General features: G+C 45.9%; 1 protein-coding gene across 1 annotated transcript in view; it reads right to left on the bottom strand.

Annotated features, from left to right (window-relative positions):
• Positions 1-3,667: 3,667 nt before the first annotated feature.
• The window catches only part of LOC142017785 (putative ferric-chelate reductase 1), a 46,885-nt gene continuing 25,623 nt past the window's right edge, over positions 3,668-24,929 (bottom strand). The window contains exons 11-16 of the mRNA XM_075003028.1: positions 17,734-17,820; positions 15,680-15,777; positions 11,331-11,389; positions 6,099-6,236; positions 5,975-6,000; positions 3,668-4,991 (exon numbers count right to left, since the gene is read on the bottom strand). Coding sequence (XP_074859129.1) covers positions 4,902-4,991; positions 5,975-6,000; positions 6,099-6,236; positions 11,331-11,389; positions 15,680-15,777; positions 17,734-17,820 — 498 coding nt within the window. The 3' untranslated portion in view covers positions 3,668-4,901. The remainder of the gene's footprint in view (positions 4,992-5,974; positions 6,001-6,098; positions 6,237-11,330; positions 11,390-15,679; positions 15,778-17,733; positions 17,821-24,929) is intronic.

The raw sequence follows: 24,929 nt of genomic DNA, 5'->3' as shown, positions 1-24,929 counted from the left end.
CAGACGACCGCAGCAGATGGAGGCAGGGGTTACACAAGGGCCTTCAGAAGGGCAAGATGAGGATCAGACAGCTAGCAGAGGAGAAGCGAGTGCACAGAAAGCACACTAAGGACTTGCCAGACACCCACCACATTTGCAAGAGATGCAGCAAGGACTGTCACTCTCGTGTGGGTCTTCATAGTCACAGTAGATGCTGTAAATGAAGTCCTCAGTTGAAACTATAAAGGGTGTGATCCATAGTCTATGCAGACTGAAGGATGCCTACTAAAAAAATTCTATAGTTAATAATCCCTCTCCCTCCTCCACTGTTTAGCCAGAGGAGAAGGAGGGGAACTGGATGCTGTTACTAAACTCGGCACAGCAAAGAACAGTCAATCCAGAGGCAGATTCCTATCAGAAGAGTGAAAACAGGCAGCCAGATATTGCTGGCTGTTGAGTGAGGTAGTGAAAAGCTCTCAGCAGAGGAGAAGTAGCAGGGCAAGGTCTGAAAGCCTGGTTGCAGCATCTCCCTGCTGTAGCAACTGTACATACAAACCTCACATAATGCTTGTGAGAACAGTCCATAATGAGATGATAAAGACAGAAACTGGCACACATTTGCATCCTATGACTGAAGATTGAAGTGCTGTGCTTTAGAGCAAATGGCAGCATTCCAAGAAGGGTTGCTCAATGTGCTAAAGTAACTCAAGATTTCTTTCTATTTTCTTTGTAAGGAACGTGCCAGCAGGAGCTCACTACTGCTGAAGGAGTTGGGGAATGTGTCCTTCAGAGATCAGTTGCATGAAAATGCAAAGGTGTGCGTATGTAATACCTTGTAAACAAAGCCTGATGGAAGCAGGCAAAGCAATGAGGTTTTGTTTATTGTAAATAATTTGTTGTAAAGTCACAATTTATCCTATCACCCAGTGTAAGAATTGTGGAGTCTCAGCAATGCTTGAAGTTTTGTGGGGGCACAGGGCAGTCATCACTACTGTGTAAGATATGGATTACAGAGGGCGCCCTCCCTCAAAGCACCATGAGGGTGAAAGCAGGGAGGTATAGTTGTTGAACTAGCTGGTTGGAAGCCTTTTGGCTATACAGTCGTAAGACTGGTTTGACTTAGTTCTCCCCCCACTGTCACAGGTAGACCTAACAATGGGTTTATAGTTATTCTGTGAGAATCCACCCTGGTGGATACTGAGATGCTGTGGCTAGGCCCAGATCTGAATGCTACTATGAGCTGAAATCACTGAGCACTAGAAACACAAGATAGCACTGGGAGACGGGTGGACAGCTAGTAGGAGGAGCAGCGGTTGGCTGGTAGGAAAAGCAGCAGGTGGCCGGCAGGAGCGACCGGCAGGTGGCTGCTGGGGCAGCTTGCAGGGAGCAAGTGGAACACTGGACCAGCACATAGGTGGCATTGCCTCAGCTTCAATGAGGGAATACATCAGGGTGATGTGTCAGGGCCTGCATGGACTGGACCAAGTTGTAAGTGGGGCATTTGAAAGCAGGGGTACAGAGGAAGTTTGGGTGCGTGGATTGGCTGTTTACAGTGTTGGACTGGTGAGCCTGAGAGGCAAGACACAGCTCAATCCATTTGAGCTGGGGCAGTTATTTGATGATTGGTTATGAACTCTGGGTGTGGTATTTTCCCAAGCTTATGCCATATGACTTTTCTGCCTCTTTCATTAAAAGTTTCTTTTCTACACTCAGACTCTGTGCTTGCGAGTGGGGAAGCATTGCCCCTCCGAGGCACCCACGGGTGTGTGAACTTCCCAGGCTACTGGGTGGGGGCTTGAGCTGGTTCTGTGTGAGATGGATGAAAAGGAACCCCTTGATGCTGAACCCAGCCCTGGTTGCTGCCGACTCCTTCTGGCAGAAGAGTTACATCTTCTTCATATTTATAGACTCACAGGTAGATGCTACACACCCCAAACATGATACTGCTTTTATTACTTCCCTCCCCAGAAGGAAGTGTTGCTTTGCTAAAGCTATTTAAATGGTGACTACACATGATATATATGTGACAGATATTGCAATCCTGCACAATCTCTCTGGGGACTGGATTGTATTTCCTTATGTACCACTTTGGGCCAGGGATAGCAGGCAGGTCAAGCGGGGAGGGCTACCACTAGGAACCCCAAACAGTAGGGGATGATTATGGTCAAACACTTAGGTTGTAAGCCTCTCTAGAGAAGTACCAGCCCTGTGAGGGCTTGCTTATCTGGGTTCAAACTGGGTCTTCCAGAGACCCACAGAAAAAGAGAGGGCTTTCGATACACAAAAGCTGGCATTAAATTTACTCAGGACTTCCCTTCTGATCCAGAAAATGAACAGTAATTTCTATGGAAGGAGGACCTCAACTTTTGTGGAAGTGTTGGAAATTCTAATAGGGCCCCGTAGGACTGACGATTGACTCTTGCTATGCTGTGTGTGTTTAAATTCGCATATTGTTTTACTTATGTTTTCTCTGTAATAATTTTATCTTACGAATAACTAGTTCTATTTAGTAACTCCTGACTGCTGGCAACATGCAGCTCATAGCCCTTAGAAAGAAATGCACAGGCACTGGCTACAAGGTAGACTGGCTTGCTGAACACACCAAATGTAAGGCAGGGCTCTGTGCAGCCTTAAAACCTCCCCTTGCTACCCAGACAGAGAGGAATGGGACAAGAACCCCTGCCTAGAGCCAAGTGATGGCTGGTGACGTGACCGGCATTTGTGGAGTGGATCCTGAAGAAGGGGGATACATGTGTAGTTATACCGAGACTATGACAGTAGGCACCTTAGATATGTTAATGATACAAATAAAATAATCATCTCATTTTCAAGGGGAGAATGTCAACCTTTGCAATGGGTCTTTCCTTTAGGCTGGAAATTAGTAAGTGATGCCCAGATATATGATATTTCCTCTTAAAACCTCTCCCCTACCCCCAGAATAGGATGAACACATGTTTTGTTCACCTTGTACAAAGATGGCAAATAGCAGCAAATCTGCACACTGGATGGTCTACCTTCTAATCCAGCCAAAATACCTATAACCCAGTTCATCATCAGCAACTTCTCAATCTGACTTTGCGTCTAGATTCTGCTTCCAACATTTCTGATTCTGTGACTCACCAGTCATACCTGAGTCACCATCAAAAACACATACTTGAAGGAAGCTGTATGGCACTTATTCTTCACATATGGCCACGGCCGAGTTGAGTGAGTTGGTGCTGGTTCACCTTGGGTCCTCCTGCTGCTGTGTCAGTGATATTAATATACTATTGCTGCATAAAAGCTGCAATCCCATAAATCCCATAAAGCAATTTTTCAGTCAAAGCACCATAATGAATGGGTTCTTCCAAGCCTAGAAAACATTGTCATTCTTTGGATAATAGGTGTTCGTATCTTAAATGTTATAATAAATATATTTCACTCCAAAATTCAAAGTATCTACCTTGGGACAATCCCACTGAAATTCAGTGGGACTATTCCTATGAGGCAGATGAGCAGAATTTGGGTTGTATATATATCAAATCCAGTAGATGATTACATAATATGGCTGTACACAACTGAAGGTTATAGACATGTTAGATTGTTTTGAGGCCTACTTTATTATTCATCATATGTACATTGGATTATAAAAACTACAATGAACTTTAATTCATGAAAGAGAAGCTTGTATAGAGTACAATCCCCCACCCCCAACTCATGCATCTGACGAAGTGGGTCTTTGCCCATGAAAGCTTATGCTCCAAAATATCTGCTAGTCTATAAGGTGCCATAGGAGTTCTTGTTGTTCTTGAAGACACAGATGAACACAGCTAACTCTGTGATACTTGCCAACACAGGTTCTACAATCTTTACTATTTTCAGAACACAGCTGCATTTTAAAGTTTGTGTAATCACCATGTGTTCCTATTTGCAGCCTAAAAAGAAAGTTATGAGCATTTGAAAACAGGCACTGATGTGAGGCACACCCATTAAATCTGAACAGGCATAAACAGAGTCAGGTCAGATTCTACACCACAGAGGCCAGAGGAAGTTTTTAGATTGAATCAATGGGAGCAGGAGCCTACAGTAGTATGTAAAGCGTTAGTCCAGGAGTATGTCTGCACTTGTACTGGAAGGCAAATTCTAGCTTGTGGAGACAGCCATGCTAGCTCTGATTAAGCAGCATGTTAAAAACAGCAGGATCATCATGGCATGAGGATGGCAAGGGCTAGCTGCCCTGCATATGATAGGTATGTACTTGGGGTGACTAGCTTGTTCTGCTGCTTGTGCCAACATAGTTACACCGCTGTTCTTTGAGCACCAGCTCAATCAGAGACAGCATAGGTACATCTCCTTGAGCTGGAATTATACATGTGTAGACATACTCTGTGGCTCCGATCTTGTACTGAGAACCTCACAGATGGACCAATGAGCCTGCAGTGAGCCTCCACGAAATACTGAAGTCAACAGGACTCTGTGTGGGTGCAGAAATTTACCTGGGCAGTTCTCAATGCAGGAATGGGGCATAAATTAGTAACATGAAAACCAGGTCCTCAGCTTTTTCTAAACACACATACATCCTCTCTTGTGAATGATGGGCACATGGAGAGATTACAGGAGTGTAAAATAAAACAGCTGTGAACACCTCCCCTTTGTATATTGCCTTTCTATTTTTCATGTGTCAGAAATAATTATCCGTACCCTGCTATACCATGAAGAACATTTCCAATAAGTAGCTCTTGGAATCTCAGTTTTACAAATTATTTTCCATTACTGTGTGGAAAACGATAATGTGCCCGTTAAAGAACCTAAAATACTATTTATAAACAAAATTAAAAACTTGCTAAAACTTCTGTTTGATGTTCATTGTTTCTTTGTATTTGTTCTAGAAGAATCTCAAGAGAGGAATAATCTTCATTTCTCAAAGACAAATCCCATCAATTTTAGGATTTTCCAATTCCCACAAGCAGTGCTATTAAAAAGGCCAGGTTTCCACATATATATATTAAAAATAGAACCATTTCATTTTTTATCTAGAAAGGAGAAAAAGATTAAGAGTGTTACTTAAAGAAACCGTCAAATTAAATTCTATCTGTACATCAGTTTTACTAACAGTCCAAGTATGTATTAAGAAGCTTTAAAAGCAATAGTTTTCTACCTGTTGATAATTAAATGCAATTGGTAAAAGTGCAATACGTGCCTGGCAACATTAGAAGGGATTTAGAGGAGTCACTCTGAAGAAGACTGAGGAAAGAGCAAAGAGCAGAAGATACGTGTCTAACTGACAATGCATGAGGGTTTTAAGTACAGTAATCAGACAGTAATTAAACCAATGAGAATTTGACCAGCGTACAGAGGAACTCTACGTTTGCAAAAAGTTTCAGAGGACTTTCAGGGATCACATCAGATTCTCTGTCATGTGAAAGAGAGCACTAGTGCCTCCACATCTGATCACAGTCAGTTATTCAATGCAACCTCACTGCCACCAATTGACAACTCAGCCCAAAGAGAAAGTTAAGAGATGACCTGATCACAATCTATAAATCCCTGCATGGGGACAAGATTTTAAATAGTAGAGGGCTCTGTAGTTTAGGGACAAGGTATTACAAAATTCAATGGCTGAAACGTAAAGCCAGATGCGTTTGGACTGAGAATACAAGACAAATTTCTAACAGTGATTGTAATTAATCAATGGAACAACTTACCTCATAATGTGAAGGATTCTATACCACTTGGCATCTTTAAATCAAGACAGACTGTCTTTCTAAAATATGCACTAAGGGTCTGTTACAATCATAATTTAGGCCTCAAAAGAATCCATGAATTCATCCTCCTGCAGCACCCTGGGGTTTGTGTGCTGATTTCTCTTGTGAATACCAACTCAGCTTTATTTTAGTTAACTCAAAAGATCTGACAAGAGTATATCCCAAAATTATGCAAAACATATTTTCAGTGGTATGAAAAATAAATAATTTACACCTTACAAATGTTTTAAAATGTTTAATGTTAACATTACCTTCTTAAGCGGATCTTCATATTTCTCTGAAAAATATAACCATGAGAATTACAGGTTTTCATTTTACTTCTTGCCTTTGCTAAGAGAAAAAAAATTCTTCATATGAACTGTGGCTGACATTTACCTTTCTTTTTCAACCAAGCATTTGCATCAAGCATTATGTACACTAATGCTTCCCATGCTGTAAATCCTCCCATAGTTTTGACCATCCATTGGCTGGGAGAGGTGTCAAGGAACTGCAGTCCCAGAAATATGGCAGCAACTAAAGAGCAACAAAACAAAGCAACACACACTTGATATAAAGCCATCAACCACTCACAATTCACACAGACATTTCCAATTTTTTTAAGTGTGATTGATCCGCAGATACCATTCTAAAGCTTGGAAAGCAGAATTTACAATAGCAGGGGTGGTGACAGACCTGCTGAGCCCCTGGGCAAAGGTCAGAGGGTCTGGTGCCATGCTTCCAGAAGGGGGAGTGGCCCTGGGTGCAGCAGGTGGCAAGACAAGACAGCCCTCACAGTGCTGCCCAGAGTGCTCTGTGCCACCCCCCTATTCCAGCCACCAGAAGTGTCCTGAGTGCAGAGCGTGGTGCTGCAGTGCAGATTTAAAGGGCCTGGGGCTCCCAGCCACCACCCCTGCAGGAGCAGCGTCTGGGACCCCGGGCCCTATTGAATCTCCAGGCCTGGGGACAACTGCCCCTATGTCCTCACCTGCTGGTGGGCCTGCCCACTAGTAGGTATGTTTTACACATCCCACTCTATGTCCCGTCTACACAAGGTATGAACCAGGAACAGCTCAAGCTGTAGAAACTCTTGCCTGTCATTCAAGTCTCTGTGTTTCAGGCAAAATGACATGCGACAGAAACAGACGGTTAGCTCTCGACCTCAGAGCCTTGACCCTAGGGAAATTGGTAAAGGGTAGGTAAGTGAATGCCACAGGTGGGGTCTCAATGGCCAGGCACTATACTTGACAGAAAATGAGAGGAGCTGATGGGAGTCTCTTCTTCATTAGGACCCTGATTTAAGAAAGCATGTAATCATAAACTTAAACGTAAGCACATGTTTAAATCCCAATTAAGCCTTTAAAGTTAAGCACATGGCCTGGATAGGGATAGTCTTTAGCAAGTACTTAATTGTTCTCCTGAATCAGAACTGGGCAGCAGAGTGGTTAGGGTTGTGTTCTCTTTCTCCCCACCCTTCTTCTTCCTTAGTAGGAAAGGAGTAGCAGCAGCAGCAGCTGTGGGAACAGCACTTGGAGTCCCAGGCCCGTATGTAAGTGGGGAATGGGTACAAAGGATACAAACATCCTCCCACCCCACATCCCCCATTTCTCTCCCTTCCTCTCTGCTGTGCTGTGCAGGGAGAGCCTGAAGGGCATGACAGGAGAACCCAAGACATCCTGGGAGCTGTTGTTCCTTAGCCAGTTCCACCTAGAAGGATGGCTCTGGAGCAGGGAAGGGACTATATTTCCCAGCATGCCTCTGGTCGCTACCAACAGGAAACTAACTATGAACATGTCGTAGACTCTGTCATGAAAAAAAGCCTGCTGTTACTTAAAATCTATTTTGTTACTACTAGTCTACACAGTCTTAACTGCAAAACTCTGAAGACAAAGACTGGAATATTTTGGAGTATTGTTTTTCACTTACCATATTACAGGCAACATTCCAGAAGGTACCTTCTATAAAAATGTTTATTACTGTATAAATGTTTATTATATTATACCAAAATAATTTTACCAGTCACTGTTTCTATTCAATTTTTTTATTAATTACTCTTCTGTGCACTCATTGCAAGACTATTTTAAACTTCTTTATATTTTCAAATATTACATAAAAATGGCCATTGTGGGTCAGACCTAAGGTCCATGTTGCCCAATATCCCATCTTCCCACAGGGGCCAGTGCCAGATGCCCCAGAGGGAGTGAACACAACAGGTAATAAGAGATCCCCCTCCTGAACCTGTAAATTGCAGTCCACATTTACAAAAAAGCACCCCCAACCCTTGCAGAAATTCCTGCATACAGGCCTGAGTCCCCACTTGCAGATGCAGCATTAGAAGCAACTCCTCTAATAGGCTATGTCTATGCTACAAGATATAATCAAATTTATTTATATTGATTTTCTAACCTTGGAATTTATAAGTTTGATTTTGACCAGCCTCACTTCCACTGTGCTCCCCACAAAGTCAAGTCATTGCTGCCACACACAAATTGGCTAACACTGACTGCTGCAATAGTGCATTGTGGGAAACTATCCCACAGCTCCCTCATCCCCATAGCATTCTGGGTATGCTTGCTGGTCTTCATGTCATCTTTCCCCACTGCATTTTCAACATTCTCCACCCAATCCGTGAAACCATGTCAACCTCTGGAAATAATGCAGAAAGCCTCAAAATTAGAAGAAATAATTTTGGTTTCCCCACACATTACTTCGTCAATATGGGTGCAGTAACTGTATTTTCAACTGGACATCCACTGATGATTGCATGCATGTGATCCTTTAAATTAATGTAGGGGCCTGGAATGTTTTTTAATTTGAGATGAATGTAGGAAGAAAGAATTTTTGGTTTCCCTGTTCATTATGCTGTTAATGGAAAGGGGTTTTGGCTTTCCAGTGCAATATAAGGCATCCATGCAATGACTGTGTTCTCAACTGGCCATCTACTGAGTATCCCACCTCCCATCATTGCAGAAATGTGATCCTGGAAAATAATACAGGGGCCCACAATGTTTCTTACATTGAGACGAATGTAGGAAGAAAGAATTTTTTGTTTCCCCAGACACTACATTGGCGTTGGAGAGAGTCATAATGCAGGGTCCCAGACTGTTTTTTAAAGTCAGAAAAAAGGATAGAAAAGTGCAGGAAAACAAAAGAATTTTTGGTTTCCCCCTGGGGTCAGCAAGCCCTGGTATGGGCGAAGACGAGGTGCAGTGGGGGGTCAGTTGAAGTGTTTTTCCCTGGTAGCAGCAAACCCCTTAGCCACTGGGGGAGACTTTTCCCCAGCAGCAGCAGCAAGCCCAGGTATGGGCCACGGGGGTGGTGGTGGGGATGTCAGTGGATGACCAGTTGAGCTGTTCTTTCCCCTGCAGTGGCAGCAAGCCCCTTAGCCACCAGGGGAAACTTTTCGCCAGTGACAGTGAGGCCTGGTGTGGGTGAAAGGGGGGAGGCGGTCAGTAGTTGTGTGTCCAGTTGAGGTGGTCCTTCCCCATGGCAGCAAAGCCCCCAGTATCTTAACCACCAGGTGAGACTTCCCCATGGCAGCAGCAAAGCCCAGAATATCTTTCCCACGCTTGGAGGCCTAAACGTGCGACTGGCAGCATTGTCAGCAACGAATGGCAGGCACCTCCTTTTGCTGGGTTGGGTTGGGGGCTACCCACCTGACGTGGCAGAGTGCAGGAAAGACCCAGACTGTGTTTCGCCTGTGGGGGAGGGGTGGGAAGGGGGTTTGCACACAAATGTAAGAAGTAGTTTCTTGGCATGTTATGCAAGCACGACCCCCAGCACAGCCTTGTTGACATGTGGTACAGCGTGTCAGGGACTGGCGCCAAGCAGCGCAGAAAAAAATAGCAAGTATACAGACAGAGCCACGAACTCCCTGCAGAGGCTATTTGAATGGGTAGATGCACCCCCCCAAAATCAGCATAGAAAGAAAGAAGCCATTTCTCAGGATCTCACAAACTAACATGAGCCCACAGCCAAAGGCTTGCTGTTTCCACTTGGAAATTCAGGCTCTTCCTGTTACTGGAGAGCAGTGGCCAGAAAGGAGCACTGAGAGGGGCATTATGAGTTACATATGGGACATCTATGGAGGCTAATAAATTTGCTTGTAATGACATGGCACTTCCACACTTGCATTTAATCAAACTTCTGAATTCGAGCTTGACACTATACCTGTCAGGTAACTGCAATTTTGTAATCTCGAGATCACTGCACCCAAAATCGAGCTAATGGTCTTTGCAGTGAAGATAGTCATGTGATAAAATCTAGCTAACATTTAAATTTGATTTTATCTTGTAGTGTAGACACAGCCTTAGTTGCTGTATACTGGGCCAACTTGGCATTTTTGCCTTGACAGGTTGGATATGGTGCCACCAGCATTGCTAATGTCAACAAAAAACAAAGGCTGGCTGGCTTGGGAAGCTGTTTCATGCCAATGCAATATTTGTAAAACACTAATTCGATAAATGTTCTGAAAATGTTTAAGGTGTTGCTATTTCTTTAATTCTGTTGTGAATCAGTGCATTGCTACCAGTGCATCATTCAAAATACAATTAATGCAAATGAAATAGAGAATACAAAGAATTAACTTTAGATGACAACAGAACCCACATCAATTATAAATCACAATTATAATCATCATCATCATATTTGGCACTATTATTGGACTTTAAATCAGGCCTTTAAATGCTAATTAAATTTAAATGCTTGTTAAGTAAGGGGTTGATACAACACTCCTCATCTTTCATGTGATCTCAGTGCACTCGGAGTCAGATCCTTTGTAATTTTTTAAGCAATTTGCAATGGAGCAACTGAAGATGAGAAATTAAGATACCTGCTCAAAGAAACACAGCAAATTGACAGGAGAGCTGGGAATAGAATACAGGGATCCTGACTAGTGGAGAAAATCTCTCTCTCCTTCTGTGGAAAATTTCAATGTACAAACAAAACAAAACAAAAAAACACAACCTGTTTTCACTGAATTTATCCATTAATAGTTTTGACCTGTTCGTGAAAACCTGAGAACTGTCCAAAAACCACAATAGTTTGATTTGATTCAGTACACCTCACTGAAGCTGTAGTTTAAGTTCTTTATGTCCACAGCCTCCTCTCTAGTCAGGATTCCTTGGTCAGACTGCAGCTCCCATGGTACACCAAGATCTCTTGGTGCATCATTGGAGTCCCATGGGCGTGGTGTGCCATGAGAGCTGTAGTCAGGTTTGGGACCTGTCTGCAAGAGGGAAATGGGACCTATAAAACTTTGACAAGAACTGCAGTAGCATTTCTCAGTTGAATTATTTAAGCTTTTAGCTGTAACTGAAAACTTTCAAAATATTTCAGTGAAAAATTGTGTTTGAGCAGCAGACACTTTTCACAAAAAGGTAGTTTAATCAAAACTCCATTTCCTGTCAAACTCTGTTTTGCTGAACATTTTTCAACCAGTCTTAATCCTGATTCCCAGTTCTTCTTTAGACCTGACTCCCACCTCTCCTGAAAAACTGATCAGTAAGATGAATAGAAATGAAAATGGAATCAAACTTAGTTCAGTAGTTCTGGTTTGAGTATCTGGGTACTCTAAAGGGGCATCTGTAATTGTTACAAGTGTATTATTTAACCATTAAAACACCAACTTACCAGCCAGGACCTTTATGATGAGAGCATTCAGAGCATGAAACCAGTTAAAAATAAATCTCCTGTTGGTACAACAGAAATGATGTGTTCTTTTTTGGGAAAGCAGTTGATGTAAAAATTTTACTTCACAATAAAAAACAAACAAATACAGAGAATAATATGCCATTGTAGGTTAAGTTTTTTTTTTTTTTTTTTTAAACTCCTATGAGATGATAAATCCCTCAGGGAAACACTGTAGGTTCTTAAGGATATTTATGAGATGTCATTAGATTATTCTACACATGAAAGCCAGAAAGGAAATGGCAGGATGGTCACACAGGAGGGATTTTCCTGTAGAGAACTGCAAAAGGTGGTTCTGATTTAAAACAAAACAAAAAACAAAACAAAGCAAACCCTTGTTTTGCAGTCAGCTACTGAATGCTTGTTGTGTTGTATCCACGAAACAGCTTTTTTAAGATCCCTCCCATCTTCTCCTACTTTTTGCAGCTTCTTCCTGCTGTCCTCACCCTCCAAAACACTCTCCTGCTTTCTCAGTATCTCCCAAAGATGCCCACTTGTCTCTTACAATCCAATCCCAAATTATAGTTCTTATCTGGTAGGGATTGGTAGATAATGTCCAGGGTCTTATAAATCACATGTTACTTGCATCGCTAACACTTTCCAAGACTCAATTCTTAAGAAAATAGAAAAAAAAATTAACACTCCCCAAACCAAATGCCAAGAAGTGAGATGTCCATTTTTTGTAGGTGGTAATTACAACATTAATCTGAGGTGTCATTCCAACTTGTGATTTCAAGGGGCGGGGAAGAGCCAATCAACAGAAACAATGAAAGTCCTTTGGCACCTTACAGACAACCCGATTTTTTTGGAGCATAAGTTTTCATGGGCAAAGACCCATTTCATCAGATGCATGTGACATTGCCAGATGCATTGAAAGTGGGTTTTTGCCCATGAAACCGTAAGCTCCAAAAAATCTGTTTGTCTCTAAGGTGCCACAGGACTTCTGGTTGTTTTTGCTGATATAGACTAACACAGCTACTGCTCTGATACCAATAAATAGACCTAAGTCAAAATCTTTTATGTATAATAAATAAGTTGTTGCAGATCCTAAAACTGAAGGTTTGTAGAACTCTTTAGTCTAAATAACAATTTATATGACTTGTACGAAAAGTAGGTAGATACACTAATGACTACTTCAGCTACCAACCACTAGCCTTACTTAAAATGATGACTTCAAAATCTTGGGTAAGCTGCTTTCCTAACATGTAGATGCAGTCATCAGGAATGCAATAGCTTGTTAATTTTGCATGGGTAGGATTTATCAAAAGATGGATATGGGCAATCAGGAGCACCCGCTGGTCAAAGTACTCCACTTGGTCTAGTAAGAGACAGTAGTGGCAATCAGGGTTTACAGATTTTGTTGTTATAGCTCTTGGTCATGTAGCAGCATAAGGGAGAGTCAGACACACAGTAATCCCCTCCTCAGACTGAGACTCTGGCTACATGGGAGAGGGATGATGGAGGAGGTCCTGATACCGATAAGCACGTGGGCACGGAGGAGCGGACAGGTATGCAGAATGGGACAAGCTGCATGCATCAGAAGGAGTGTGGCAGAAAGAAAGCTCATCCTCAGAGGAGGGGCAGGGAGAGTATCTTCCTGCCACCACATGGACCATAGGGAGAGCAGGGGAGAGATTTTTCAGTTGGAATGGTTTCCTCTTTTTCTTCTACGTAGAACAGCTTGGTAAGAGTTCAAATTTGTTTTCACTGCTTGGCTTTTAAGGGTGTTGGGTGGGGGGTTATTTGGTTGTTTACCACGTGTTCAGTCTAGTCTGGGCCCCTCCTTTGCTGGAGGACCTTCAGGCTTTAAATGGAATGAGTTTGGTTGGTGCAGCTTTAACAAAGTCACCCTCCAGAACAGTGAGTTAGTCATTGAGTTCTGTAGGTGTTCATAAAACCAAACAATAAAAGTTTTAAACGCTCATTAAAAATCCCTCCCCTTTCAATTGCTCAACTAGCACTCATTGACTCCTGTGATAGCATCATTTCACTAGTTCTCTACTCAGTCATCCAGGGATCAAGGCTGCCCTAAGGATTTATGGGGTCCTATGCAGTATTATTAAACTGATGCTGCACTGCTCCACTGAAGAGGTTCCCAGCTGGCATCACTGACCCCAGTATGTTGAGGGTGCACAGCCACAACCCCTGCCTGCCGACCCCCATAGTTCCCCACCACACTGTTAACATACACAAGTATGTATGTCAGCAAGATTGTGTGTGTTGCTGGGGAGTGACAAAGGGAACACCAGCCACTTAACCGCCAACCTTCACATGGGACTGTCTCCGTGCCACCCTAATCTGCTTCCCAGCACTGGTGAGTGGAGGGGGAAGACTGACCCCTGCTGGTACTGCTAGGCACCAGATAGTCCCCAGGCAACCCTATGTCCTACGGGCCCCCCAAAGCATGGAGACAGGGCAGTTGCCACAAACTGGCATCTGGTGGCCCTTTGCCCCTCCCCTACAGTGCTGGGGGCAGGGAGGAAATCCTCTGTACCCCTCACACATCACTCCTGAGTGCACTGCCACTTTAAGTCCCGCTCTCCCTCCCTGACCCATTCATGGGTTGCCAAGCCCATGTTACAACATGGAAATCAGGTTTGGTTGTGGCTTCACTGGCTTGCCTGTTGGCCGGACCTTTACTTGTAGGTTGTTGCATGTTTGGCTTGTGGCCTGTTGCTTCTTTGGGGTGTGGGACAAGCAGGGGCAGAGGGAGCAAGTTCAAGGATGCACAGCAGGCCCAACACAGAGCCAGGCTACCTGGTTGGGGATCCAGTCACATAAAGCCTCAGGACTCTTCTAGGGCACGGCTTGTTCTGGCCTTGGTCTGAGGTGGGATCAGCTTGTATTTTGTCTCACTGTGAAAAAGCTGGGTGCTTATTTACAGTGTGAAAGTTGGCAACCCGCACGTTTTGCTCCCCCTGGCTCCAGAGACTGAGCACCACAGGCAGGCAGGTCCAGGAACTCTGCTCTGGTCTGTGCTGGGCCAGGCTGCCAGAGACTGGCTGCACCACTCTGGGCTCCCCATCCCTGGGCCTGGGAAAGCACATCCATCAGCTGAAGCCCACAACCAGCCACCTGAGAAGCAAGTAAGGGAGAGGGGTCAGGGAGAAGCCTGCTGGTCCAGTGGAGTTGGAGGTTGGAGTCCAGCCACAGTCAACAAAGCTCTAACTCCTTCTGGTGGCCCTCCAGTCTATTGCACCCTGAGCTGGGACGGGACCCAGTTCGCCTGTCCCTAGGCAGACCAGGTTTGCAACCCTGGTGGGAGGGGACCAGGCAAAATACCAAGTTGAGTGGCTTAGCCTGCCTCACAGCAGCAGAGAGGTGAGCGCCCATGGGGCGAGATACAGGTACCCTCTCTCTGCCTCATGTAGAATGTGCTGCTGCGTCAACGCTTTTGGTTTGGCTCTGTACAAACCCTGGCACCTCTCACCCGCTCTCTGGCCTGGTGGTTGATGCCGCAAATTTTTGCATGCCCTACACAGCTGCATGAGCCTAATGATGACCCTAGACAAGATCTAAATTTCTAATAGCAAACAGTCGCAGGAAATGCCCATCAAACCCCAAACACACAAAACCCTGATGTAGGCCAACCTTAAAAGTGAGTGGAAGCCATAGCAACTAAACTTCTATTGGCTACGTCTACATTAACCCCAAACTTCGAAATGGCCGTGCAAATGGCCATTTCAAAGTTTACTGATAAAGCACTGAAATACATATTCAGCGCCTCATTAGCATGCGGGCGGCCGCGGCACTTCGAAATTGATGCGCCTCGCCGCCGCGCGGCTCGTCCCGACGGGGCTCCTTTTCGAAAGGACCCCGCCTACTTCGAAGTCCCCTTGTTCCCATCTGCTTACAGGAATAAGGGGACTTCGAAGTAGGCAGGGTCCTTTCGAAAAGGAGCTGTGCGGTGGCGAGCTGCGTCAATTTCGAAGTGCCGTGGCCGCCCGCATGCTAATGAGGCGCTGAATATGTATTTCAGCGCTTCATTAGTAAACTTCGAAATGGCCATTTGCGTGGCCATTTCAAAGTTTGGGGCTAGTGTAGGCACGGCCATTATGTTGCAAAGAAGCCCTGTGTAAATCCCAGAAGTGAGCAGCTGGGCTCGAAAGACTGGTTACCCATGTCTTTACTCCCTCTAATCTCCAGTATATCACCACCTCTGGATTGGGCTTCAAAAATACTACAAACACTATTTGCTTCTATTTGATAGATCTCCAGGATAACTACTTTGTCTTTTAATAAATTATCCAGGTTTAAAAGCCCATTTGATTGGCTCACTTAGAGGACCATACCTCTCACTTTGAGGAGAAGGCCGAAAGCAAGCTATCACTGGCTGAAAGAAAGAAAGAATCATGACAATGCAGCCGATGACAGCATGGGCCTCTGCATCCTGTAAAAGAGAAGAGCACACAGCACTGAAGTTTGGGATTTGTTTTTTTACCTGCTACTTTTCAAGGTACTTCTTGACAGAGTAAGGCCGAAGCATGCTCTGAGCTATACCATAGCAAACCTGGAAAAACTACACTGAAGTTAAAGAAATTACGCCAGGCTTATTCTGGTCCAAATGGCAGTAGAATTTGGACCTTAAATTTCACTGTAAATCCATCAAAAGGTCAGTGTATAGTAATAAATCTTTAAATTGATTGTTTCCTGCAGAAATCTTTTTGTGTTAGCTCCATCTTATGTAAAGTATTGAAATTAAACCAGTTCCATTCTCCCCCACTAAGATAGGGAAACAAAGCAGACTGATAACGTAAGAAAGAAAAATTATAATCGGAGCAAAAAATCAGAACCTCTTATCCTAACCACTTTCCTCCAAATTCAGCTAATGCTGGTTATTTTGAGCATTATTCTTTAGTAAAGGAAAACTGCATTTGATAGCAATAAGTGAAAGAGCCAGGTTACGGTATATTACATGGAGAAATAAGTAAAGCAACACAGGCAGGGAGTTTGGTCAGTAGTTACATGGCCTGATCCTGAAAAGCAATCTGGAAGTGCACGCCCTAACTCCCAGAGGCAGGCTTGTTGCCATGAGTAGCACTCTGCTCCAGAGTAAGGAGTGAAGCAATCCCTTTGCAGAATCAGGATCTGTAATTGCAGTAGGGATTACACAAGGTTGATTCCAGATATAAAGCTTCCCAAGGTGGGGAGAAATTCTGATTCAAGGTAATTATGTAGATAGTCCAGTCATAGACTTTGTGAAAGTTTCAGGAATTCAGAGGGTTTGGCTCTTGGCCTCTGATTCAGGCTGAGCTCTGGGAAGGACAAGATAAGCAGCTTTCCACAGTAAAGAAGCAGTGTTCCCTTTATGCCCATGTGCAGAATGAATTTTGTGATGTGCACCAATATAGGGGTGATGTGTGAATATAACATCCATATGGGTGCACATCACAAAACTCATTCAGCACATGGAGGGTGTGTGGCAGGGGTAGGTTGAGGGGTTAAGAATGCAGGCGGAGGCTCAAGGCTGGGGTGCGTGGGCGGGGGGGAAGCAAGTGCTCCAGGTGGGAATGCTCTTACTACATAAGCTCAAGGCTAGGTGAGAAGCATCTCTCCATGGCCACAGTAGCTCCAGGAATGCCTGGCTGGGAAGGGACACCATTCCACGGCCCTGACATGTCCAAGCTACGGTGGGTTGGAGCTGGCAGGTAGAGGTGCATCTCTCAAGTCATAGCAGCACAGCGCTGCGGCCAGTGGGCAGAGGTGCCTCTACCTGCTGCAGTAGAATCTCTACCCACTGCAGCTCTTAGCCCCTGCATGGGCCTTAATAGGCAGCTCAGTGGAAACTTAGGAAAGAAGATGTGTATATCTGAGATGTGAAACAAACAAGGCGAGATAAGAGGTGAAATGCAGAAGACAGAAGAGGTAAAGAGATCACTTCATCACCTACTCAGAATATCATAATGAGAAGAAATAAACAAACAAGGGAAATCATAGGGTCAGAAAGGACCACAAGGGTCATGTAGACTAGCCCCCTGCCAAAAAGCAGGATGTGTTATGTCTAGAATATGAATGACATGACATGAGAGATTATATTACTTCAACAATCTTCTTAAACTTACGTAATCCAGAAGCACTGAAACCACTGACAAGGGAAAGTGAAGTCTGCTCCGCAGCTTTAGGTGGCAGGCTTTTAAGCTCATGTGATAGAGGCACATGGCTTTAGCCCGTCAGGTTGCAGGGTTGATCCCAACTCCTGACAAGCAGCAGTGGGTTATAAACCAGAAGATCTTCAGTGAAAGACTCTGTTCTATGTTTACTTTGGAAGGCACCAAAATGAGATGGAAATGTTTTCTTTCATGTGTTATCCTGGAAAGTTAGTGGGAAGAAACTAGGTAAAACTTACACTCTTCCATTCCTTTTCTGCTACAAAGGCCAGCACAAAAGCAGTTATTGTTCCCGCAACAGTTATCACCATCAGAGAGACATGAATCTAAGTAAAAACAGATGACAGGTTATTGAACTCATCCATAGCATATATTAGTGTGTTTGTTGTTTTGATGCAGCTTTGCACATAAAAAAAGCTTTTGTTTATGTTAGTATACAACTGAAAGAGTGCATTTTGTTAGATGTTGGATATGTGTAAGATGGTTAAAACTTTTTAACTTTAATTTTATCCTTAGAGATCAAATTGATTAAGATTCACTTAAAGTGGGGAAAATATTATTCTATTTTTGTCTTTATAGGTTGATTCACGCAGCTTCACACATGCATGTGTCTTGTCTGAACATAGAATTTCTTTCATTTTTTAATGGCATGACTAGAAAACAGTGCATTGGTTAGTGTTTGCCAATTAACTTTTTTATAAACAGTTGCAAAATATCTAACTGCGGGTCAATCAATTTACTCCTTTTGTTGTCAAAATATGAACTTCTAGGAAAAAGCTACCATACAGCCAATCACACAATAAATCAGCAGAAACAGAACCATCTAGTTTACCAGGCTATTGCAAACTATCAAAATAGCTATCTCTACCATACTTCCTATTAAACCAAGAGTTTACATTTAGTTAATTAATAATTTCAGAAATCTACACAAAGCAAAGGATTTTGCCTCTGAGCAGGAAGTAAAAATACCAAAAATGTCAGCCCACTTTCTATGGAGACTTCCATTATCAGCAAAGGAGAAAAGAGAAAGTAAAATGTTACGGTGTGGAGCATGTTATATTAAAAGCTCAGGTCAACAATGGCAGATCAATGGGAGCTGTGGAAGATGAATTCTGAACCTTTGTAAGCTGGGTTAGCAATTAAGTGGTATATCCACTGCTGGTGTAAATTGTCACAATTCCTTTTATTTCAGTAGAGTTCTGATAATTTTCACTAGCTGAAGAACTGCTCCTAGCTGTTTCACTTTAGGTACCAAGAGCACAACAGATGGTTCATACTTATGGCAAAGCCACGGAGAGTATTTGGGTAGGTAAGGTTTGTATGATCTAGCCCCAACCTAGAATATTTTGCTTTAAGTGAACTCTGTGAAACTGTAAATTGCACATCTAGAAATCAAAGTGCTTAGTGCAGCTGGCGAGAAGATGATTCCCAGCTGCTGGGAGACAGGGAAGGATGGAGTATAATTTAGGGCTATGGCCTTCTTTGTAAATTTCACATATTCTGTCTCCATCTGCTGGTAGAACTATGTAACAACATCCCTTGATTAGCATATCAGGTTCAGTGGCAGATCAGCCTACTCAGCAAAAAAACATAGCTAATGACTATATCCAGTCTTCAAACTGATCATCTCCATCTCCCTGTTCAGAACACAACACAACTCTACATATATAACAAGTAATGGACTGGACATCTTCACGATTTTAACATGTGTATGGATTTCTAGTAAGACAACACAACTTTTGACTGCTATGACAGCTACATGAAAATAAACATATTTCTATCTTCACCATTTTTCCAAAAAAGGACAAAATCGAGTTCCAACGTATAGTAAAATCACGGAGAACAGCAGTGTAAAATTCATTGCACAAAGGTGGCTGAATTTTGTTCAACAGTGGTCCAAATTTAGGATGGCACACTTGCCTTGACTCATGCCAGATGACAAGTGATGATTTGGGTGTGCACTTGCTCAGTTTTTATGACAATCATGGTAAGTACATGTGCAAATTAAGGCTGAGACAGCCAACTTTTTACTATAAGGCCATTCATCCAAGCGATACTTCTTTAACTTGCAGACCAGAATTCCGTGAGAGAGTGATCAAAAGCTTTGCTAAGTCCAGGTATTTCACATCCACTGCCTTTATCATATCCCCAGAACCACTTATTTCAATGGAGAAGGCAATCAGGTTGGTCAGGCACAACTTGCCCTTGGTGAATCCATGTAGAAAGGTTACTCACCGTAGTAACAGTGGTTCTTCGAGATGTGTCCCCGTGGGTGCTCCACATTAGGTGTCGGGCTCGCCCGGCACCGCAGATTGGATCTTCCAAGCAGTTTCTGCCGGACCGCGCATGCACCAGTGCGCGCTGCTCCCTTGCGCACTCCTGGCCACGTGCGCGATCCGGTCCCCGCCAGTTCCTTGACCAACCACCTCGGATGCTCCTGCAAAACACTAAACAGAGATCCGAAGCGGGGAGGATGGGCGGGTAGTGGAGCACCCACGGGGACACATCTTGAAGAACCACCGTTACTACAGTGAATAACCTTTCTTTCTTCTTCGAGTGTCCCCGTGGGTGCTCCACATTAGGTGACTACCTAGCAGTAACCCAAGATAGGAGGTGGGTAATCGGATTATGTGCAGCTTGTCCCCGAGAGGACCGCTGTCGAGAGACGGGTATCCTCTTGGGATACCCTGTGAAGGGCGTAATGTTTGGCGAAGGTGTCATAGGATGACCAGGTCGCCGCTCTGCAAATGTCTTCTAGCGCAACACCCTTGAAAAAGACTGTTGATGCCGCCACCGCCCTAGTGGAATGAGCCCTGGGCGTGGCCAGTAAAGGAGTCTTTTTGAGTTTGTAGCACATTTTTATGCAGGATACGATGTGCTTCGAGATTCTCTGAGAAGAGAGACCTTCTCCTTTCGATTTGGGAGCGAGAGAGACTAGGAGTCTATCCGTTTTCCGGAAGGACTTGGTCCTGTCTATATAGAAGGCTAGCGCCCTCCTCACATCCAAGAGGTGTAGGCGCGCCTCTTTGTTAGAGTTATGAGGCTTTGGATAGAACGAGGGTAAAACAATAGGTTCGTTAACGTGAAACTCAGAAGAAACTTTAGGAACGAAGGCTGGATGCAGCCGTATGGTTACCGCCTCCTTGGAAAAAACAGTGCAGGGTGGCGTTGCCATAACTGCCGCAAGCTCGCTCACCCTGCGAGCTGACGTGATTGCGAGAAGAAAGGTCGTCTTTATCGTAAGGAGGCGGAGGGAAACCGTGGCCAAAGGCTTGAACAGTGGTCCCGTTAGCGCATTAAGCACCAGGTCCAAGTTCCATGAAGGTGGAAGCGGTTTGCGAGAGGGGTATAGGTTTACCAACCCTTTGAGGAACCTGGTAACCATGGGATGGGCGAACACCGTGTGCCCTTCCTCTTTGTGTCTGAACACCGAAATGGCGGCAAGGTGGACCTTTAACGAGGATAGTGAGAGTCCTCCTCTCTTGAGGTCCAGTAGATACTCTAATATTACAGGTATAGGCACCGAAAGTGGGGCTAGCTGTTTGGTAGAACACCATGCCGTGAAGCGAGTCCATTTCTGCTTGTAGGTCTTCCTGGTGGAAGTCCTCCTGCTACTTTCTAGGACTTGTTGCACTTCCTCCGTACATGTGCTCTCTAGGGAGCTGAGCCATGGATTAACCACGCTTGTTGTCGCAGGCCTTGGGGGTGCGGATGCACTATGGACCCCTGGGCTTGCGTGAGCAGATCCAGCGCCACCGGAAGGGGCATCGGTGGACGGTCCGACATGCACAGGAGTAGGGGGAACCATTGCTGTCGATCCCACGTTGGGACTATCAGGATCATTCGTGCTCCGTCCCTCCTGGCTTTCTGCAAGACTTTGTGGATCAGCACTGTGGGAGGAAAAGCGTAAAGCAGGGGGCCCCTCCATGAGATCGCGAATGCGTCCCCCAGGGACCCCCATCCCAGTCCTGCCCTGGAGCAGAATCGTGGGCACTTCTTGTTGTGTTGAGTGGCAAACAGGTCTATCTGGGGAAAACCCCATGCGTGAAAAATCGGTCGTAGCAGATCGGGACGGATCTGCCACTCGTGCGTGAGTGCGAAACGCCTGCTCAGCTGGTCTGCCTTCACATTGTGAGCGCCTGGTAAGTACGAGGCTTTCAAGATTATATTGTTGGCGATGCACCAGTTCCATAACCGGACTGCTTCCGCACATAAGGCACGGGACCGAGCTCCTCCTTGCCGGTTTATATAAAACATGGTGGAGGTATTGTCTGTACTGATCCCGACTACTTTGCCTTGTATATGGTCTCGAAAGTGTCTGCAGGCGTTGAACACTGCTCTGAGCTCCAGTATATTTATGTGCAGTGACTGCTCCGTGGAGGACCACAGCCCTTGAGTCACCTCTTCGCCCATGTGTGCTCCCCACCCTATGAGGGAGGCATCTGTAGTAAGAAAAACTGATATTTGTGGTTGGTGGAAGGGTACCCCTGTGAGCAAGTTCTTGGGGTTTACCCACCATTGCAGGGATTTGCGCACCTCTGCTGTGGGCGACACCACCCTGTGAATGGTGTGTGCTGCCAGTTTGTATACGCTCGCCAGCCAGTGCTGCATGCTGCGCATGTGTAACCTGGCGTTCTGTACTACGAACGTCGCTGCTGCCATGTGGCCCAGCAGCTGTAAGCATGTCAGGACTGGCACCGTAGGGCTGAAGGTGATGACCTGCACGAGAGAGCCGATGGCCCAAAAGCGAGTCTCTGGTAGATACACTCTCGCTGTAATAGAATTTATGCATGCCCCTATGAACTCTATGTCCTGTGTGGGGTCTATCTTTGATTTTGCCAGATTGATAACCAGGCCGAGCGAAGAGAACGTGCTTGCTGTGACGCGTATCATGCGTAGTACCTCCTCCTTCGAGGCCCCTTTGAGTAGGCAGTCGTCCAGATACGGGAATATAAATACCCCGTCTGTGCAGGTAGGCTGACACCACTGCCAAGGTCTTGGTGAAGACCCTGGGGGCCAAGGAGAGGCCAAACGGTAGGACCTTGTATTGAAAATGTTCTTTGCCTACCATGAACCGGAGGAATCGTCGGTGAGCCGGATGGATAGTTATGTGAAAATACGCGTCTTGTAAGTCGAGGGCTGCGAACCAATCTCCATCGTCCAGTGCCGTAAGGATGGAAGCGATTGTGATCATCCGAAAGCGTTGCTTGCGCAGGTACCGGTTGAGGCCTCGAAGATCTAAGATGGGCCTCCAGCCTCCTGTCTTTTTCTCCGTGAGGAAGTACCTCGAGTAGAACCCTCTCCCTTGCAGTTGCTCCGGCACTCTTTCCACTGCCCCTATGAGCATGAGATGGTCTACCTCCTGCTTGAGCCTCTCTACGTGGGAGGCCTCCTGGAGGTGGGGCCTGGGTGGAGGTCGTGGCGGTGGGAGCGACTGGAAGGGGATGACGTACCCCGTGGCTATGATCTCCAGCACCCATTTGTCTGTGGTGATCCTTTGCCACTGGTCGTAGAATGCTCGGAGGCGATGGTGGAATAACCGCTTCGGATGACCTTGTGCGATGGTAGTGATGGCGCAGCCCTGGATCTGCGTGTCAAACTTGTGGCCTTTGGCCCTGCCCCGAGGACACACGGCTCTGTTGTGAACGTTGCCTGGGAGTTCTGTACTGCTGGTGCTGTTGATGTCGCCCTTGCTCGTAACCCCTGTGGTACTGGGGACGCTGTTGCTGGTACTGGTACCGTCTTTGTTGAGGGTAGTACTTTCTTTCTGTATGGAGGGGTGTAAATCCCCAGGGTCCTAAGTGTGGCTCTTGAATCTTTACTGGAATGAAGGACCGAGTCAGTTGATTCAGCAAACAGCTTCTGCGAATCGAAGGGAAGATCGACTATCTTTGCCTGCAGATCCCTTGGTATACCCGAAGTCTGGAGCCAGGACTCCCTTCGCATCACCACTGCCGTAGCTGTGGAGCGTGCTGCTGTGTCCGCAACATCCAGGGCGATCTGAACTCCCGTCCTCGAGGCCGCGTAGCCTTCTTGCACGATGGCCTTGAGCACCGGTTTCTTGTCCTCTGGAAGCGAGTCCATGAGGGAGGTTAACCTAGTGTAGTTGTCGAAATTATGGTTTGCTAGATGCGCTGCGTAATTTGCCATTCGCAACAGTAGAGTGGAGGAGGAGTAGACCTTTCTGCCGAACAGCTCTAGCTTCTTGGCATCTTTGTCTGTTCCCCCTGTCTTGAATTGAGATGTCTTTGATCTTTGTTGCGACGACTCCACCAAGGAATTTGGTTGTGGGTGGCTGAACAGGAACTCCATGCCCTTCGCCGGAACGAAGTATTTCTTATCCGCTCTCTTGTGGACAGGCGGAATAGTCGCAGGGGTCTGCCATATCATAGGGGCAGACTCCAAGATTGCTTCATCAAGCGGTATTGCTATTTTGGAGGAGGCCGGAGGTCTCAGATTTTTGAGGAGCTTATGGTGTTTCTCTTGCACCTCTGCTGTCTGGATGCCTTGCGTGAAGGCCACCCTCTTAAACAGCTCTTGAAACTGTTTGAGATCGTCCGGAGGATGGACGTCCCCCGGGGCCGTAGCCTCGTCCGGGGAGGAGAGCGAGGAACCACTAGGGTACGCCTCTCTGGACCCTTCTGGTTCCTGTTGGTGATGGTACATCCGCTCGCTGGAAGCTTGCAAGGGAAAATCTTGGGGTTCCATAACCAGTTCCCCCCGAGATACTTGAGTCTCTGTCCCCGTTCGCAATTGCCCTCAGGGATACGGGACCGTCTGTGGGAATCTTTCCCTGGTAGATTGCCGGTGGTGTCTATGCCCCACGTGATAGGGGCGACCATGGCAGCATGGGCACTGTTCTTGAGAAGGTGACCTAGACCACTCCCTTGGTGCATACCCCCTGCGTCTGGGGGAGCGAGATCGTTGAGAGACCTGGGACACTGGAGAGAGCGATTTGTGATAGTACTCCAGCGGCTCAAACCCCAGGAAGGGTGAAGGTGGTCCCAGCCAGGGCGAGGCTGGTTGTAAAAATGGAGATGGGGGCTCCGGGTAGGCTGGGGGGGACCCCTGCCTTCTAGTTGGAGTCTGCAGCATAAGCGGAGGGCTGAGAGAAAGCAACTCTGCAGCCCTGTCTGGAGAGGGGCTGCGGTGCCTTGTTTTGTGTGCAGCCTTCCCCCTCCCTTGAGGGGGTAGTTCCGCCCCCTGACGTGTAGGGGATCTTGGCCCTGTCCGCGCTGTGCTCGGCACGCTCATGGGCGGTGTCCTCCGGTGCCTGCAGGCTGCGTGCCTGCGTGCTCTGCACCGCTGGTTCCCTGGGGGTCGGTGCCGCTGCTTGCGGTGCCGCCGGTACCGGCGCTTGTTTAGCCGCCGCCCTGCCTGCGGTGCGGGGCGGCTGTTTGATTATCGGAGGCTGAGCCGCCTCCACGTGGCTCTC

Source organism: Carettochelys insculpta, chromosome 9, assembly GCF_033958435.1.
Source record: "Carettochelys insculpta isolate YL-2023 chromosome 9, ASM3395843v1, whole genome shotgun sequence".
In the NCBI taxonomy this organism is placed as follows: domain Eukaryota; kingdom Metazoa; phylum Chordata; order Testudines; family Carettochelyidae; genus Carettochelys; species Carettochelys insculpta.
The sequence above is the reverse complement of the archived record's forward strand: the minus strand, read 5'-3'. Positions and strand labels throughout refer to the sequence as shown.